This window comes from Phocoena phocoena, chromosome 2 (assembly GCF_963924675.1).
Source record: "Phocoena phocoena chromosome 2, mPhoPho1.1, whole genome shotgun sequence".
NCBI lineage: Eukaryota > Metazoa > Chordata > Mammalia > Artiodactyla > Phocoenidae > Phocoena > Phocoena phocoena.
In genome coordinates, this window is record NC_089220.1 from 134,027,075 (window position 1) to 134,043,429 (window position 16,355).

Genomic DNA, 16,355 nt, shown 5'->3' on the forward strand with positions numbered 1-16,355 from the left:
TGAATAAGGATGGTGGGAAGCCAGCAAAGGAGGAGCTGGAAGAAGGGTATTAACAGTGCCTGTGGGGGACTTCCCTGGCGGTCCAGTGGTTAAGACTCTGCGCTTCCAATGCAGGGAGCACGGGTTCAATCCCTGGTCAGGGAACTAAGATCCCACATGCCACAGGCACGGCTAAAACAAACAAACAAAAAAAAACAGTGCCCGTGGCAAAAGCCTGGCATAGAATTCCACTCAGCAGTGGTCTGGGTTTGGACTTCCGGAAGCACACCCTCACAGGGGTCTCGCAGATCTGGCTGTGACATCCTGCCAGGGTTGGTGAAGCGTGGCACTGTTGGGGTCAGGGGCGAGCAGACGGAGGCAGGAATAAAGTTAATGAGCAACCAGGAGGCGACAGAGTTGAGCTGACCAGCCTGACCCCCACAGCTCAGCTGGCACAAAGAGAAAGGCAACCACAAAGGCGACAGACCTCAACGCTAGAACACTCAGCTTTCTTTTGTAAGGGGAGGGGGATCTAAAGTGTTTCACTTGTCACATGGAATCATCTCCCTGATGGCCTTGGGTGCCAGGAGCCCTGGGATTATTTTTAAGTGCTGCCTTGGTACTATTATTTTTAGGTAACAAAAGCATTCCCCAATGAAATTCAAACTATCAGAAGACAGATAAATATAAACACATATATTTTTATCTGTTCACTAGATTAAGACAGATAAATATAAATGCATATATTTTTATCTGTTCACTAGATTAAGGATAGTGTTTCCTACCAGGAAACACTGCATCTATTAAAAAAAAAAAAAAAAAAAAGGAGGGATGTTTTAAAAGGCAGTGAGAGAAGTGAGTGATTTTTTTCCCAGCACTCACCAAAACATTATTTTTATTTATATATGTTTGTAATCATTATTTCCAAAAATAAAACTCGTCCTGTTTACCTGCTCACACCTGCTGGCTAATGTGGGCAGCTCTGGAGCACATTTAGGTAAGTTACTTAGCTCTGTGCCCTGATTTTGCTGAAGATGAAAGCAACAAGCATAGAGCTTCCACAATGTAATCTTTAGAAAGACGTAAGAAAGGGAGTCCCAATGCAGGCCAATCCCACCTGTGCATCTTACAAGTTCCACGGGCTGCCTTTGGATTTAGCCCAGGTGCTGCTGGCTGCACGTGCCACTCTGAGCCCGGCTGCAGCAAGGCAGACCTCCCCATTTGCTCTGGAGCAAAACTGCTCCAGGACTTTTCGATCTATTTATACGCAGCTCCACGGATTGGCAAAGGTAAAGGGAAGGCACTAATTTATCTCTTTTTGTTTCCAAAAGATATCCTCCCTTGGACTGGCTGAAAAACCCGTTGTTAGCACATTAAGCCTCGTAACAAACACAGTATCTACCAGCACTGGGGAGGCAACAAACATGCCGCGTAATCCATCATGAGTCTTGCCCTAAATTTTTTGCAAGAGAGGTCTGTTTGAAGCTCTTCTATAGCTATTTCAACTGGTCTCATTCTCTTTAAGTCCTTTCCCCCCAGTGCATACCATGGCCAGAAAATAAGCTCCTTGTCTATAATTCAGGAGGCTGGAAATCTGAAACGGACCATGTAGCATGCTGTGCTGGGCACCCCACACATGTATGGCTTTGCGAAGAGGATGGTGTGATGTGCCATGTTGAAACACATGCCAGTTATGCAAAACGAGACAAAGGACATCCCAAGTCCCATCAGGGCAGCGCTTCAGGAGAAGAAATGGCCAAAGGATAAAGCCCATCACGGTTAACAGCAATTTTCCTGGATGTCCCACTGACTGGCATGATCAATCTCTAAAGCCGACCTCGACGGACACCTGCCCTCTACAATCTTGAGAGTTGCGGTGACCACAGACCTAGGCTGAGCCTGTGCACCCCTGGAGAGGAGGGGGGGTGCTGCTGCTGAAGCAGTGGCGGCCAACTTCCAGGGGGTTAAGCTCTACGTGGCTCTGTGGGTGTACTTCAAACAATTCTCTGACCCCAAAAGCCAACGGAGATAGGAACTAATCAACACTATTCTTTATTTTACAGGTTGCGCCACAATAATTGAATCTTACATAATGGAAACAGGCGCGTCCATGCTGCTTTGAGATTTTTATCTTCATTAAGGGAATTCTTAAACACGAGATTTCAGGTACAGTATTTTCAAGCTTACATAATCAGTTAGAGGGCAGCTTTCCAATTTCAACTTGCTTATATTCAAGGTGGTAATTTCTCATTCTAATCAGCTGAGGATGGGAGAACTGCAGCCAGAAGCGGGAGGGGGGCAAAGCCAACAATCAGAAGGAGGCTGCCCATTTCACATAAGCCTCTTCCAAAGGTGGAGGAGAAGGGAGAGACAATAACCATTTGCAAGAACATTTCACAACAGTCTTTAACTGAAAAACACCATTTGACCCTACACCAACCTCGCAAGTGCAGAAATGGAGGTGAAAGTATTCATTTCTACCTTCCTCGGCTTCCTGTGGTCGTGTGAACAGTGATGTAGGAAGGAACTGGCTATTCTACTCCATATTATTCCATTACATTCGCCAGGACTGTTTGTCGAAAGCCTGCTCAACTTCCTATTTCTGCTGACGCTACACAGCCCGGAGCTTAGATGGCTAGGAAGTGACAGCCACGCCAGGCTTTAGACCTACCAAGAAGAGGTTTCAAGGGTTACCTGGACAGCCAAGTTCATTATCCAGACACCCATCCCAAAGGGCAACCTGCCAGGCAAATTAGAATCTGCACATAGTACAGAACCCCCACAGGGAGTGTGGACGGATAGACAGATGGACAGGTAGATGCACAGACAGAAGAGCCAGTGGCATACTCCAGGCTTTTGAATGGACTCACACTACTGCCTAGAGCTTAGACCTTCTGCCACATCCTAGCGATGCAACAGTCACACCCACTGCCTGCCTGGATGGGTCTGAGGCCACAGTCTGAGGCTCACGACAAAGATTTCAACCAAAGCCAGCCCTAAGGAAATAAGACCCCCTCGTTATAATCAGTACCCTCTGATTCTGTTACCAGGTAACTTAAAGATGCCACGTGGGATATGACATCCCCAGAAGAAGCAGGTACTTAAAGAGCCATTGCCAGGGAATTTATGGTGGAAATCATGAAGGCAAAGGGGAAGAGTGGGCTCACACCTCTCCCCTGCCCCCCCTTCAAACAGTAGGGCTTACAGCAACCTATGTTGCCTTTCGCTTTTAAGTATTTCTGACGAGTGTTGACTGGAAGGGATTCATGAGACTCTCGTTTTAAGTCCAGAAAAATTCTAATGTCCAGCTCTCCTAACTTAAGACAGTGAAATAACTCTTCCCCGCTTGGAGAGGAATGTCCAGTCATTTAAGAAATAGCTGGGTTGGTTACCATCATTTCCACTAAAGAACAAGCAACTAAACAGCCCGTCCAAAAGGGCTTCCCTTTTCAGAAGGGCTCGACTCAGCCACAAAGAAGAACTGAAATAAAGAGCCAATGGCGGAGATTCTGCCCACATCCATTTCCACCCTACATGTTGTCACGAAACACCCAGAAAGAAGGCTCCCCGTGCTCGCTCACTCCACAGCTGTGGCTGCAGAAAGTTCAGTGCTTTAAGAAGCAGACAGGTTCCTTCCTCAGCAAGGTCAACACAGAGCCACCAGGGTTTGGTAATTGGGGTCCTCAGTGTGCATGTTCTCTCTTGTGAAGCCCGTGGCATTTGAACGCGAACCTAAGAACTCACCTAAAATACACACCGCAGCTTGATGGACTGAGAAGGGCCCAGTTCATGCCCTATCCTTCCCAAGGACTGCACTGACCAGGCTGGGGAAGGAAAGATGCTTCTAAAACCACTGATGGGAGGAGAGTGGCGCGTGCAGAAGGTATCCTCCTAAACAACCCCCACAAGCCCTAAGCCGAGATGGACGAATCCGCGGAATGGGCAGCAGGACTGCGCCGAGAGCTCGCTCTGCTTCTGAGAAACCAAAAAGGACCCAGATCAGGGAACTGCCCACAGCTGCGCGTCCGAGCTCTGCTTAGAACTGCAAGAGGACTAAGGTGAAGGCCGTGGGTGCTGCGCGGGACCTGAGCCCTTCCCGGCAACCAGGGCTGAGCTCTGAGGTCACACATCTTAAACAAGGCTGCCTGGAGGGTGGCACACATCCACGACGTTATGTCCCCCGGGCCCCCTCCTGACACCCCAGGCTGCCTTGAAGTGGCCACTTTTCATCCAGAAAAGCAGATCTCCAATTCAGGAAACAGAGCCCAGGCCACACACAATACCCCAAATCCTCGGGTCCCTGGAAGGGACGTCTGCTGTGCCAAGGTCGACCAGTAAGGTTATGCCATTATTGTTAAAGCAACTATTGAACACTACACCCTATGAGCAGCACTCTTTCACGTGTCCTTGTATTTAAATCTCTCAACCATCTATATAAGACAGGCTCTATCAGCATCCTCACTTTTCCAATAAGGATACTGAGGCTCAGGTAAGTCAAGTCATCGGAAGCACGTAAGGAACAGGTCCAGGCTCAAACCTAGGTCTTTCTGACTCTACGTCCAACACTCTCTTCCCTGCCTCTCAGCTGCCTACAAACCTGGAAGACCTACCCAGTCTTCTCCACCCTGTGGCCACAGACCAGAGCAAAGATCCTGAGGGCCTCCCAAAGAGAAGCACCAGCACAGCTGTCCTCCCAGCCGTCTGTGTGCTGTCCCTTCTCTACCCACCTCAAAGTACCCACTGACTGTAAATGGTCAGCAGAATTATTACTAGAGTGGGCTCCTCTCCCACGTGACTGGTAATTTTTATAACATCTCTAAGATGAAATGGATTGCTCCATTTATAACAAGGGAACAAACAGAATTAGCAACTTATTTATTAGTACTTCTTGCTTTTAAAAACTTTTCACCTCCCAGACAAAATGCACAGCAAACTAGGAAATGATTTGAATGTACAATTCACTAAACCAAGACCAAAGCTTGATGGAAATAATTTTATTTCTCATTGGTTGGGGCTATAGTTCTTATGTAAATATGTATAACCATGTCATTGTTATTAATAATAATAGCTAGTATTTATCGAGTACTCACCACATGTGAGTATCAAAGTGCTTTAGATGTACCGACTCAGTTAACCCTCACAGAAACACTATGAGTTTTAAAATTAAATACCAAGGCACAGAGAGGTTAAGTAATCAGCCCAAGCTCACAGAGCCGGCAAGAGGAGGACACAGGAATGAATCCTGGGTCTTCTGATGCTCATCTAATAAGTCACAGCTGCCATGGGTGCTGGCTGTTCTCCACCTGGGAATTTTAACCATTAATTTAGAGCTCCAATCATTAAGCAATACTGCATCTCATATAAACACCTAAGCACTTAGATCATATCAAATACAAGTGTCTTAGAACCACATCAATTCACTTATCCTATGAACCAAAGTCACTGATTTCACTCTTCTTCCTGTGTATCATCTATTTTGCAGACAGAGAAGCAGAAAGCAAAACTAAATTAAAAGAACAAGGGTGCTATCGTCCTGGCCTACAAATTACCAAGGGCATTTCTGAGAGGGAATAAAATACAGGTGACGATTCTTCACCTGTAGACTGGGTTCTAAATCCACATGGGGGACTTTCCTGGTGGTCCAGTGGTCAAGACTCCACGCTCCCACTGCAGGGGGCTCGGGTTCGATCCCTGGTCAGGGAACTCATATCCCACATGCCGCCAAGGTGCAGCCAAAGAAAAATTTTTTTAAGTTTAAAAAATTAAATAAAATAAATCCACATGGGAACCATATAATCAGAATTACCACTGAATGTCCCTTAACCGCCCCCCCCCACAAAAGGACAACATACTATATTTGGTGAAATGTAACTCTTTACAAGAACATGTATGTGAACAGATAATGCACACAAATGCACAGAATATAATAGGGAACCTGTATGACAAAATACAGGTGAGTAAAGTGATAAGTATTTTGACTCTACTTCACAGGAACATGGTTATTCAGTGGTGTATGCAGCTAAATCTGTGCAAGTTAAACGTGTTTGGCGGGCTTCCCTGGTGGCGCAGTGGTTGGGCGTCCGCCTGCCGATGCAGGGGACGCGGGTTCATGCCCCGGTCCGGGAAGATCCCACATGCCGCGGAGCGGCTGGGCCCGTGAGCCGTGGCCGCTGAGCCTGCGCGTCCGGAGCCTGTTGCTCCGCAACGGGAGAGGCCACAGCAGTGAGAGGCCCGCGTACCGCAAAAAAAAAAAAACGTGTTTGTTAACTTGGAAGTAAGGTACTGGAGAAATGTTGCTGGTCCAAAGTCTAATTTTCCACCGCAGCAAGGGCTCAGCACCTCGTACACACTCACCTGCCCAGTCACCTGGTGGGCCCTGACCCCCAGAATCCAAGGACCACGGGCAGCTCAGCACGAGTCCCTGTGGCTCCCACAACCTCTGTGGGAGGCCTGGCACAGACGCTGAAACCAATGCCAACTTCTGCTCTCTCTCTGCAACCAGCCAATAACATTCACAGATATTTTTCTCTTTCCCAGGCCTACTTCTATAGGAAAGGCAGCTGTATCCTTGTCGATTTTGCGACATTACACTTACTCATGCCTGGCCAGTCTACTAAGTGAACCTGGTCCCTGGACAAGGCAGCACCCCCAAGCTTGCTTTAGTAAGATGCGCAAGAGAAAGTCACAGAGACCCTCTTGCTCAGGTGGCCTTGGTAACTAGAGGAAACTTCTGCAGCCTCATAGAGAACAACATTCAGGCAGCCCGCAAGAAGATGAGTTTAAATGCTGAGCGGTTGATTAGCAAGGCAGGGCCGCTGTGGAGAGGGCTCTGGGCCACCCTTTTTGTAAGGTATCTAAATTTGAAGTGGGGAGAGTTACCCAGTTCAGGAAAGAGCCCTTGCTCACTTCACAACTAATTCCATTTCTTCGACTGCTAAACACACAAGAGGAAACCTCCACAGAAACTGAGGTATGTACACAAAGCTGGTTGAAAGGAATTTTCAGAAACAAATTTTTTCCCCTAAATGATTATTAGCTAAACATTTTCAACTAAGCTGTAAGAAAAAAAAATAATCAGGGTAATTTTATTTCTTCTTACCTGGGGCTATATAGTAATTATGCAAATGGCAGGGAATTTGTCACTTTGAGTAACCATAAGTGTGTAAAATAATTTGATTAAAGAAAATATAGTTGCCTTAGTCATCATACTAATTTGACAAGGACTTTAAAAATGTCTCTCAGCTGTCTGCTTCTGGGTTAGATATGCAAAAGAAAAACAAAAAAAATCTTCAAAATGATGCTTCTTTAGGAAAAAAACAGAGAAAGAACAAATCCAGCTGTTTCACCTCAGCCATTAATTGCAAGCCCACTGAATGTTCGCAAGCCTAGAAACAGGGTGACTATAAAGCAGTGAGATGGAACCTTGTTGACACAGTCAGTCATTCGTCTCCTTACACCAAAACCTCAGACTTCATTTTTACATAACTCTAAATAGAGTGAAGGAAGTCAAAGACAAATACCATATAATATCGCTTATACTTGGACTCTTAAAAAAAAAAAAGATACAAATGAACTTATTTACAAAACAGAGTCTCAAAGACATGGAAAACAAACTTATGGTTACCAAAGGGAAATGGGGTGGGGAGGGGATAAATTAGCAAGTTGGGATTAACATATACACACTGCTGTATAAAAAACATAAACAACAAGGATCTACTGTACAGCACAGGCAACTATACTCAATATTTTGTAATACCTATAAGGGAAAAAATCTGAGAAAAATATACATGTATGTATAACATATATATGTATAACTGAATCACTATGCTGTACACCTGAAACTATACTTCAGTTAAAAATAAACTATTTTAATAACTCTAAAAGCTAGACTATACTTCAATAAACTATACTTCAATAAAAAATAAACTATTTATTTTAATAAATAGTAAATCAACTATACTTCAATAAAAAAATAAACTTTATTTTAATAACAATCTGCAAAAAAAAAAAAAAGATAGGGACATGCCCATTCCTGGTTCATAAAAACCTCCTGTGTGCCCCACCCAGAGACTAAACTGGCCTTTTTAAGTTTTCATCCTGAGGAAATTCAAATGTGTTTGCAATTGAGCCTCATCCATAACAGCGCAGAGGTGCCCGAGGGCTTAATTTCCTGCACACATCCTTATCACCTCCAGTCCTCACTCATTTGAGAACACACACAAACCTCTATAGGAAGGGCTACCCTCAGTGAATGGCCTGGAATATCTCAGTGGGTCTCCCCCAAACACCAAGTGCCCACAAAACAACTTTCTCTCTGTGCAGTTCCCATATGCCTGTGCCTTCTCCAAACAGCCCAAGACTTAAGCAGGTGTTGCATCCTTGCAAGTAGGTCAGGGCAGACTGGAGCCACCAGAAGCAACGATCCGAGTAGAGGAAAATTAAATTGCGTTCTCTCTTCTGCACACAGTGACGATCAAACTGAATGGGTCCCTCTTATTATTTTTTTTCAATATTTATTTATTTAGTTTGGCTGCACTGGGTCTTCACTGCAGCACACGGGATCTTCGTTGTGGCATGTTTTAGTTGCAGCATGCAGGACCTTTAGTTGCAGCATGTGGGCTCTTAGTTGCGGCATGCAAACTCTTAGTTGCAGCAGGCATGTGGGATCTAGTTCCCTGACGAGGTTTCGAACCTGGGCCCCGTGCACTGGGAGCGTGGAGTCTTACCCACTGGACCACCAGGGAAGTCCTGGTCCCTCTTCTTAGGAAGAAAAAAAAATACTTCCTAGCCAGTCAGGCAGTTTAAGTGACTACAAGAGACCATCCCTGTGACTGTTGTCTTATCTGAAGCATGATTTCCAGTTAAAACACTGGCAAGGGTAAGAGATTTCAGAATCCACAGCTGGCCCAGGTTGCACCCAGGTCACCTTATCTATATTATGATCATCATCGAGTTTAGGCATCAGGATCAAAGTCCTTCTGTATTTCCCCAGGAGACCCCAGCACCCAGGCCAAAAGTTGCCGGACCCCTGCCTAGCTTAACAATTGGTGGCTATCTCCTATACAGATCTACCTTGAGTTTGGGCGGGTTCTTGAGGGAAAACAGACACACACACACACACACACACACACGCGCGCACACACACACACACTCACACACAGAGTCCAGCTTTTCAAAGTTGCTTCTCAAATCACAGGCAACTTCTAATTCAGGTCTGCAGCTGGGCAGCTTATACCAGTGTCAGCGAAGACACTAGGTAATCTGTCTTTTCAGAAAGAAAACGGAGCAATGAAATGAAGCCTCCTAATATTAAAACAATGGCACCTGGAAAGACGAAATAATAAGGTAGCTACTACGTGGACTCGGGACTCAAATAGGAAGTCATGTCATAGGCAGAGAATTTGCAATCTCCCTTCTCTCCCTGAAAGTAAGCAGTGTTGGCAGGGCCCCAAGGTGTGCCCTTCGTCAGGTATCTGAAAATGCTTCCTCAGAGGGGCAGGCTGATTGCCAGTGTAAAGATCCCATATAACACACCTTGCACATGGACCTTGTGTGTGTGATGGCCTACAAACACAGGTTCTCAGGTTTCCTAAGAAAGCCACCATGAATGGAGAAAGTTGCCTTTCCTGGGAACATCCTGCAATGTTTCATTCTCAAATTAGCCATAAAGAAGTCTCACATCACTGAAGAAACAACAAACTTTTAATTCTACCTCCCAAATAACAGATGAAGAGAAAATTCCCAAGCGGCCCAAAAGAGCAAAACCCATGGCAAGCTGATTCAGTCAACCCTGACAAGCAAACTATTTTAATGAGGTTCAGACGGCAATGGAGAGCCAAGAGCAGCGGAGTAAGGCAGAGACCTGAGCACCTGATGCCTCCACTCTAAATAATAACAATGCATTCAATTTCCTAAGCCCGTCCTCTCCTAGGCCTCCATCTGCTTTCTGCCAGTCACCTGCTGACTCCAGTTACCCTACCCCTCAAACCAGGCTCTCCATTAGCCCAGGCGGGAAATGCCGGGAGATCCCCACCAGGTGGACTCAATTCCTCCTCTGCCTGCCACTCAGCCATTCTGGGATCAGAGTCCACTTCCTATCTCCTGGGGCCAGCCCTGCCTGTAACATCCACCAGCCCTCTACTTCTTAACTTTCTAAAGGGGCTTCGGCCACTCATCCGATCGAAGCCCGGATTCCTTTCTTTCCAAAATCATTGCAAGCTAAAACCAAGCCCATGCCTTATCATTCATGGTGTGAAAAGTTCTGATGGTGTTTGTTTGTTTGTTTGAAGATGTAAAACCTTTTATCTGTAAATGGTGATCTTCCAAATCTGTGTCCACAAATTCCAAAACCCATAACCCTCTGTATACTTCAAGAAATTCAATGTTTGCCAACATTAGATACTATTATACAGAACATGAATAATCTACTCTATCGAACAAAATTGGTTTGAGGCAAAAACTGTTAAAAACTGGAGGCAGCTGTTGATGAACACAGCCCCGGTTAGGTACCACATACTTTGCATATGCTACAGTACAGACCTACATGTATTTTTATTACTGTGCATTTGCATCTTAGTAATACATGTCTCTATTTTAATATTTTAATGGTCAAATTCCCTCCGAGGACACTCTGATACACTGACCCACCCCCCAAGACACGGTCATCCCCGAGTTCCAAAACTCCGAATGGTCAAATTCCCTCCGAGGACACTCTGATACAATGACACCCGCCCCCTCCAAGACTCGGTCATCCCCTAATTCCAAAACTCCGAAGGCCACAGGTACTGTCCGCAACTAAGTACTCCAACTACAAGTGCGTTTTATGAAACAAAAATCTAAACAGAAATGAAAATGTGCTTTTGGCTACAGGATTCACCGGCAGCATGCATGTCGTGGATGCAGCCAGTAACAGGGATTTAAATGCCTCTCACCTGACAAGGAGCAAAGAAAATGCATTTCATTTTCAGAAACCCTGTAAGCCTGTCACCCCGGGAACCGAGCTGAATTTGAACATCCCTCTCTTGTAACCACATAACTGACTTTATCCCACACCAAGAGACCAAGCCTGGTTGTACTTCCCCCTGACAGCAAGTCCTAATTCTTAGGAGGCTGTTTATGAATGGTACAGGGCACCTAGCGACTGGCCCTCATTAACTGCACCCCAAGGCCAGGAAGAAGGGATTAATGGTACCATCGGAAAGAGCATGGTTCTATCTCAGGATGTAGTTGTCCAACAGCCAAAACCTTGTCCAATTCTATCTCCATCAAACTTGCTCACTAACACTCAAAATCTACGACATTTGATTTCAGTTTCAGGTCAGTAGCCAAGTAATGTCTTAACACTATACACTCTGAAAAATCCTGCTTAGTCAGGACCGTACTTGGGTCTGGAAGTGCATTCTCTTAAACCCAGGTTGGGACCACCTGCGCGGGGCAGGAGACAGCGGGTAAAGTAGGTATTTCACTGCTGAGTCATTACAAGCTGTTTCCTCTGGTATGTTATGCACCCCTAACCATTTGAACACTAAAATCCCCCCTCAGAAGGCAAATAAAATCGATGTACCCTGTGCACAATGATGCAGTACCCCCTTGGGAACGAGAGACCACGGTGGGGAATTGAGGTCTAAGAGTGGGTAGCAAAAACTACACAAACTCACAGCTGCTCTCCAGGTATTGTAACTTTATCCCAGACGCTGAGAGATGGCTAACGGATACGGAGTGGGAATATTCCCCCTGCAGCCCCGGCTCGGATCAGGGCCACACTTGGGCGCATTTTACTCTAAACTGTTAAATCCCTCCGTAATTGGTGGATGGAGAAAGCTACCGGAGAAAATGATGCATAATGGATTTGTTCTCCCGGAGAATGGAATGCAGAGTCGAGGACGCATGAGGCTAACGGGCTTTTCTTTCCATGTGCCGGTCACCTGAAAACCGCGATGCTTTCCTCTGCAGGGGGGCTCCTGAACTCACCCTCTGGCTGTGCTTTGGCGGGAGAGGGATGGTTTCACGCCCACCTGCCCGCTGCCTCTCCAACCCGGGTTCCCCCCCCCCAGCCCCCGCCGGCCGCGCGAGCAGCTGCGGGCATCAGCGGTCCTGCCGGCTCCCGGTTCGCTCAGCAGCCCGGGCCGGCAGCTCCCCCGGCGGCCGCCTCTGCACCACTAGCCAACCTCCACGCCGGGCGGAGGTCATGCCCGCCTGCCCCCGGCGCCCGGGCTGCCCCCTCCTCCTGTCAGCTGAACACCCGGGAGCCGCGCTGGGGAAGGGGCCCCGCGGTGGAGTTGGCACGGGGACTCACCAGGTAGGCGCCCACCGTGCCCTGCGCCAGCATCAGGGCGCACTCGGACACGAGGAAGATCTTGATGTTGGAGAAGCAGGACACCTTCTTTTTCTTCTTCTTGTTTCTCTGCGCCTCGTCCCCCTGCAGCTCGCCGCTCCGGCCGCCGCCCGACGAGCCGCCCGGCTTCTTCCCCTGCATCCTTCCCCCGCCGCCGCCGCCGCCGCCGCCGCTTTCCCGCTTGCCCCGGGTGTCGGGGCCGCTGCCGGGCGGAGGTGCGCGCGGCGAGGCTGCGTGCTGTCCCCGCCCCGGGCCCGCGGCGGCCACCCCCGTCCTGCCGGGGCTAGAAAGGTGGAAGGCACGGCTCCTCGCAGCCGCCGCCGCCGCGCTCGCCCCCTTCCTCCTCCTTCTCCTCCTCCTCCGCCCTCCCCTCGCCTCCTCCTCCGGCTAGGGCTGTGCCAATCACAGGGGCTCCTCGCGCCGCCCGCCGCCGCCGCCGCCGCCTCGCCGCCGGCGGCTGCCCGCCGCTGCCCTCGCCCAGTTCCCGTCGCCCGCGGGCCGCGCCTGCCCTCGCCTCCCCTTCTTCTACCGCGAGGCCCGGGCCTCGATCGCCGCTGCGCGCCCCCGCCGCGCCGCTCCTCGCCGCCCGTGCGCCCCGGGGCAGGTGCGAGGGTACCGGCCTGGGGCGCCAAGCTCTGCCCCTTGGCCGAGGCTGGAAGCGTCCCGCTGCCCGAAAGACGCGGCAGAGGGGGAGTCCCTGCGGAGTAAGGGAGGGGGTGCCCCTGAGGGAGGAAGGCCGTACCCAGCCCCTAGATGGCGCTGCGGGGCTCGGGGCGCCGCCTTGGACACTGGGTGGTATTGCAGGAGGAACTCCGGCCGCGGAGATGGGGTGCGGAGGCGCCCCCGCGGGGCGGGGACCTAGAGCTCCGGCGTCGGGGCGCTTGACCCGAGGGGAGGAGCGGTTTCTAGGAAGAGAGAGAAGACTTGAGTACCCAGGAAAGGGTTGGCGCGCTCCCTTCCCCTCCGCCCGGGTATTTCTGGGGACGGATGTTGCGCTCTGGGGCTTGGGGAGGTGCCAGAGGTCAGAGCTGCTCGAGGCTTCTACACCCTGCTGGCCTCTGCTCCTGCTCTTCTAGGCCTCTGGGTGTGCCTAAAAGGCCCCAGACCAAAAGGAAAGTTCCATTAACCCGTCGGGAGCCGTACAGAGTATCAGGTGCCCCCAGCCACGGTGTCTAGGTGGCTGCAGGGTCGCAGCGACCCCAGCAGAGGGCCTTGTGCAGCCCGCCATCTGCCTGGAGGCCATCCTCAAAAATGACGTAGCCGCGCGGTTGGAGCCAGCAAGAAGAGATTAGCCACAGGCCTGCCTTGGTCCCCACCTCTCCCCTAGCTTTGTGGCCCGGGCCACCTTCCTTGGCCTTGGCCTGAATGCCCAGGCCCCGTGGCAGCCGCTCTTTATAATCATTACCAGGAGTTTGTGCCACAAGGCACTACCGACAGGATCTGCTAGTCCGCAGACAGCTTTTGGAAGCTCAGAGAAGCCTGGAAAGGACTGGACAAGTAGCAGGAAGCACTCAGCATCTTCCACCTGGTCCAGTGGGGGCTTAACCAATCATTTGAAAAGCCTTTCCTTAATAGTCATGTTTAAGAAAATGATCCACTCTCCTAGGCACCTGTGTACCAAGGCAGGCTTAAATCTGAAATTGAAGAGTAATTAACACTTTCATAATTTTTGCTTACTCGCAAAGAAGTTGAAGGAGAACGGATAGTGTAATGGTAGTGGGTGTTGTCTTGCCGTACCATCTAAATATAAACTGCTGCATCCTCCTGTGGGTCCACACGTGATCTCACCTAGGCTTGGTGTGCCTTTCAGATGCTCCCCTCCCCTTGTCTGGGCTGTCTCCTATGTGAATTGGCTTCCACCACAGAGGTCTTTTTCCATTTTCCCCAATTCCTGTCATTATCGGCTATACCATTCCCCAAGAGTTTATCACCTTACTGCAGCCCCTCCCTTACTCCCTACACCCTCCCCTTAACTCATAGCCAACTTTTCTGTGGGATCTTTCCTCTTACGCCCTTGGTCCTCTCCATCACTCTGGCATCATGAGAGCGCCTCATCACTTTTTCCTGAGAAGACCCTTGATGAGCTAGCTCCCTTCCCTGCCTCCAAAACTGTGAGCTACAAAGGTGAGCTAAGACTGTTTACTTGTTTCTGAACAGTGGTCCTGTCGCCATTGAAATAGCTTCCAAGGTGCGGTATAGTCTTCGAATCTTATTTACATACTTTGTTATAACAAGAGCTAACGTTTGTTGTGTGCTGACTCTGGCCAAGCACCGTTTGTTCTAAGTGCTTCACCCACATTTACAACTTAACCCATACAACCATCCTCTAAACTAGACACTCTTATTAGCCCTGTTTTACAAATAAGAAACCAGGCCCAAAAATGTTAACTAAACTTACCAATGTCACACATATGCAGTAAATGGCAGGGCCAGCCTTTGAAACCAAGGTGTCTGCTATCACAGCCCCAGTTCTGAACTCCCTATATATTATTTTGCTTATCACCCAGTGGTCTGTCTCTTGGGGAGGATGGCACTCATATTGTTCCTATTTTATAAATGGAGACTCAGAGATGTAGAATGACTAGCCCGGTGTCACACAGCTCAAAAGGGACAGGACTTGGATGCAATTCCAGCTCTCTTTGTCTATACTACGTTGCCTCAGGTACAGACCAAAAGGGGGACAAGCTTTTTTCAGCTTCAACCATTTATTTCACGTAAAATTTAACTGTCTTTAGAGAACTCAAACCCTTTTGCTGTCAGAGAGAGGATTCTGGATTAGGGTTGTAGATTCCTCCTATAATTTATGGTACACAGCCATGAAAATAATTCAGTGCCTGAAGCCTTAAGAATAATCAAAGTCGGCCTGAAGGCAACCAGGCATTAGCCTCATGACAGTCAGAAAGAAGGAATTTGTAACAGGTTCAATTCTCTTCCCTCCTGCTCCTCCTTTGTTTACCTGTACATGAGGGTTCCAGGAATAACGAGCTGGGTTTACAAGCAGCAGGTGCTTCTGCCTGGCTCCTCTCCTGTGCAGACAGAGGCAGCAGCAGAAAAATAGTAACTGTCTTCATATCTGTACAACACGTGACTGCTGATAGAGCGCTCTGATGTCCTGTGTCTCACTCGACTCACAACAGGGAGAGCAGATCTTATTAACCCCATTTTACTCATAAAGAAGGAGAACAGGTGGCTTTTTGGAGGTCACAGCTAGCTAGTGTCAGGAATTAAAACCTGCATTTTCCACCCCAAACTGGGGGAGCACCTAGGAGAAGGAGGAAGGAGATGAAGAAAGAGTTTAGGTCTCCCATGATCTGGGGTGCCCCCTCCAACCAGCCTCTGAAATGGACAGTTGATGATCATGTGATGAGCAAGGCCAACACGAGCTTAAACCCCACCCACCAATTGGACGACCTTGAATGTTGCCTTGGAGAATTGGTTTAGCCACCATTTCTAGGCTGGAACCTTTTTCATTCCTCTACCCCTCTAGCGGTGGATGATGGGTTTAGAACTGGTCAGTATGAATGACTGTAGAACCCCTGGGATTATTTTAGCCTCTCAACTACTTTTCTGGGCTAGGTGACTTTTCTAAGTTAGATGAAAATATTGCTAGCTGAGGCTCTGGTTCCACGAGTCCTTACTTTGCTGACTATTAGAAGTATTCCAAACATTGAGATGCTGTAATGTACTCAGGAAATCTGAAGCATAAAGAAGATTGGGTGACATGGGAAGATAAACTGGCTTTTGATCCTAAAATATTAATAAACTGTATGTATATGCCTAGTGATTAAGATTTGGAGAGCTTTTCTCCCTTACTTTAAAAAGGACCATCAATTCATTTCTGTAGGAGAGAAGTGGGTTAACTTCATGGACGTGGAAAAAAAAATGACAATGTCTTCCACTGTTACTGGGCTGTGTCAGGATTTCACAGCAAGCAGCCTCAATGTAATTCCACACAAGGAGAAACTGTTGTCCAAGTAATTCACATGAACCATCTTTTGCCAGCTTCAGTTTTGTTCACAGGCAAATACAAAGTCGAAAAATA

General features: G+C 48.3%; 1 protein-coding gene across 2 annotated transcripts in view; it reads right to left on the minus strand.

The window, feature by feature from the left end:
* The window catches only part of SLCO3A1 (solute carrier organic anion transporter family member 3A1), a 313,358-nt gene extending 300,718 nt beyond the window's left edge, over window positions 1-12,640 (minus strand). The window contains exon 1 of one of the 2 annotated variants that reach the window (XM_065901421.1): window positions 12,275-12,640. In XM_065901421.1, the coding sequence (XP_065757493.1) occupies window positions 12,275-12,454 (180 nt within the window). In that variant the 5' untranslated portion in view covers window positions 12,455-12,640. The remainder of the gene's footprint in view (window positions 1-12,274) is intronic. The other variant, XM_065901420.1, reaches the window with a different exon arrangement.
* Between the last annotated feature and the right edge of the window lie 3,715 nt (window positions 12,641-16,355).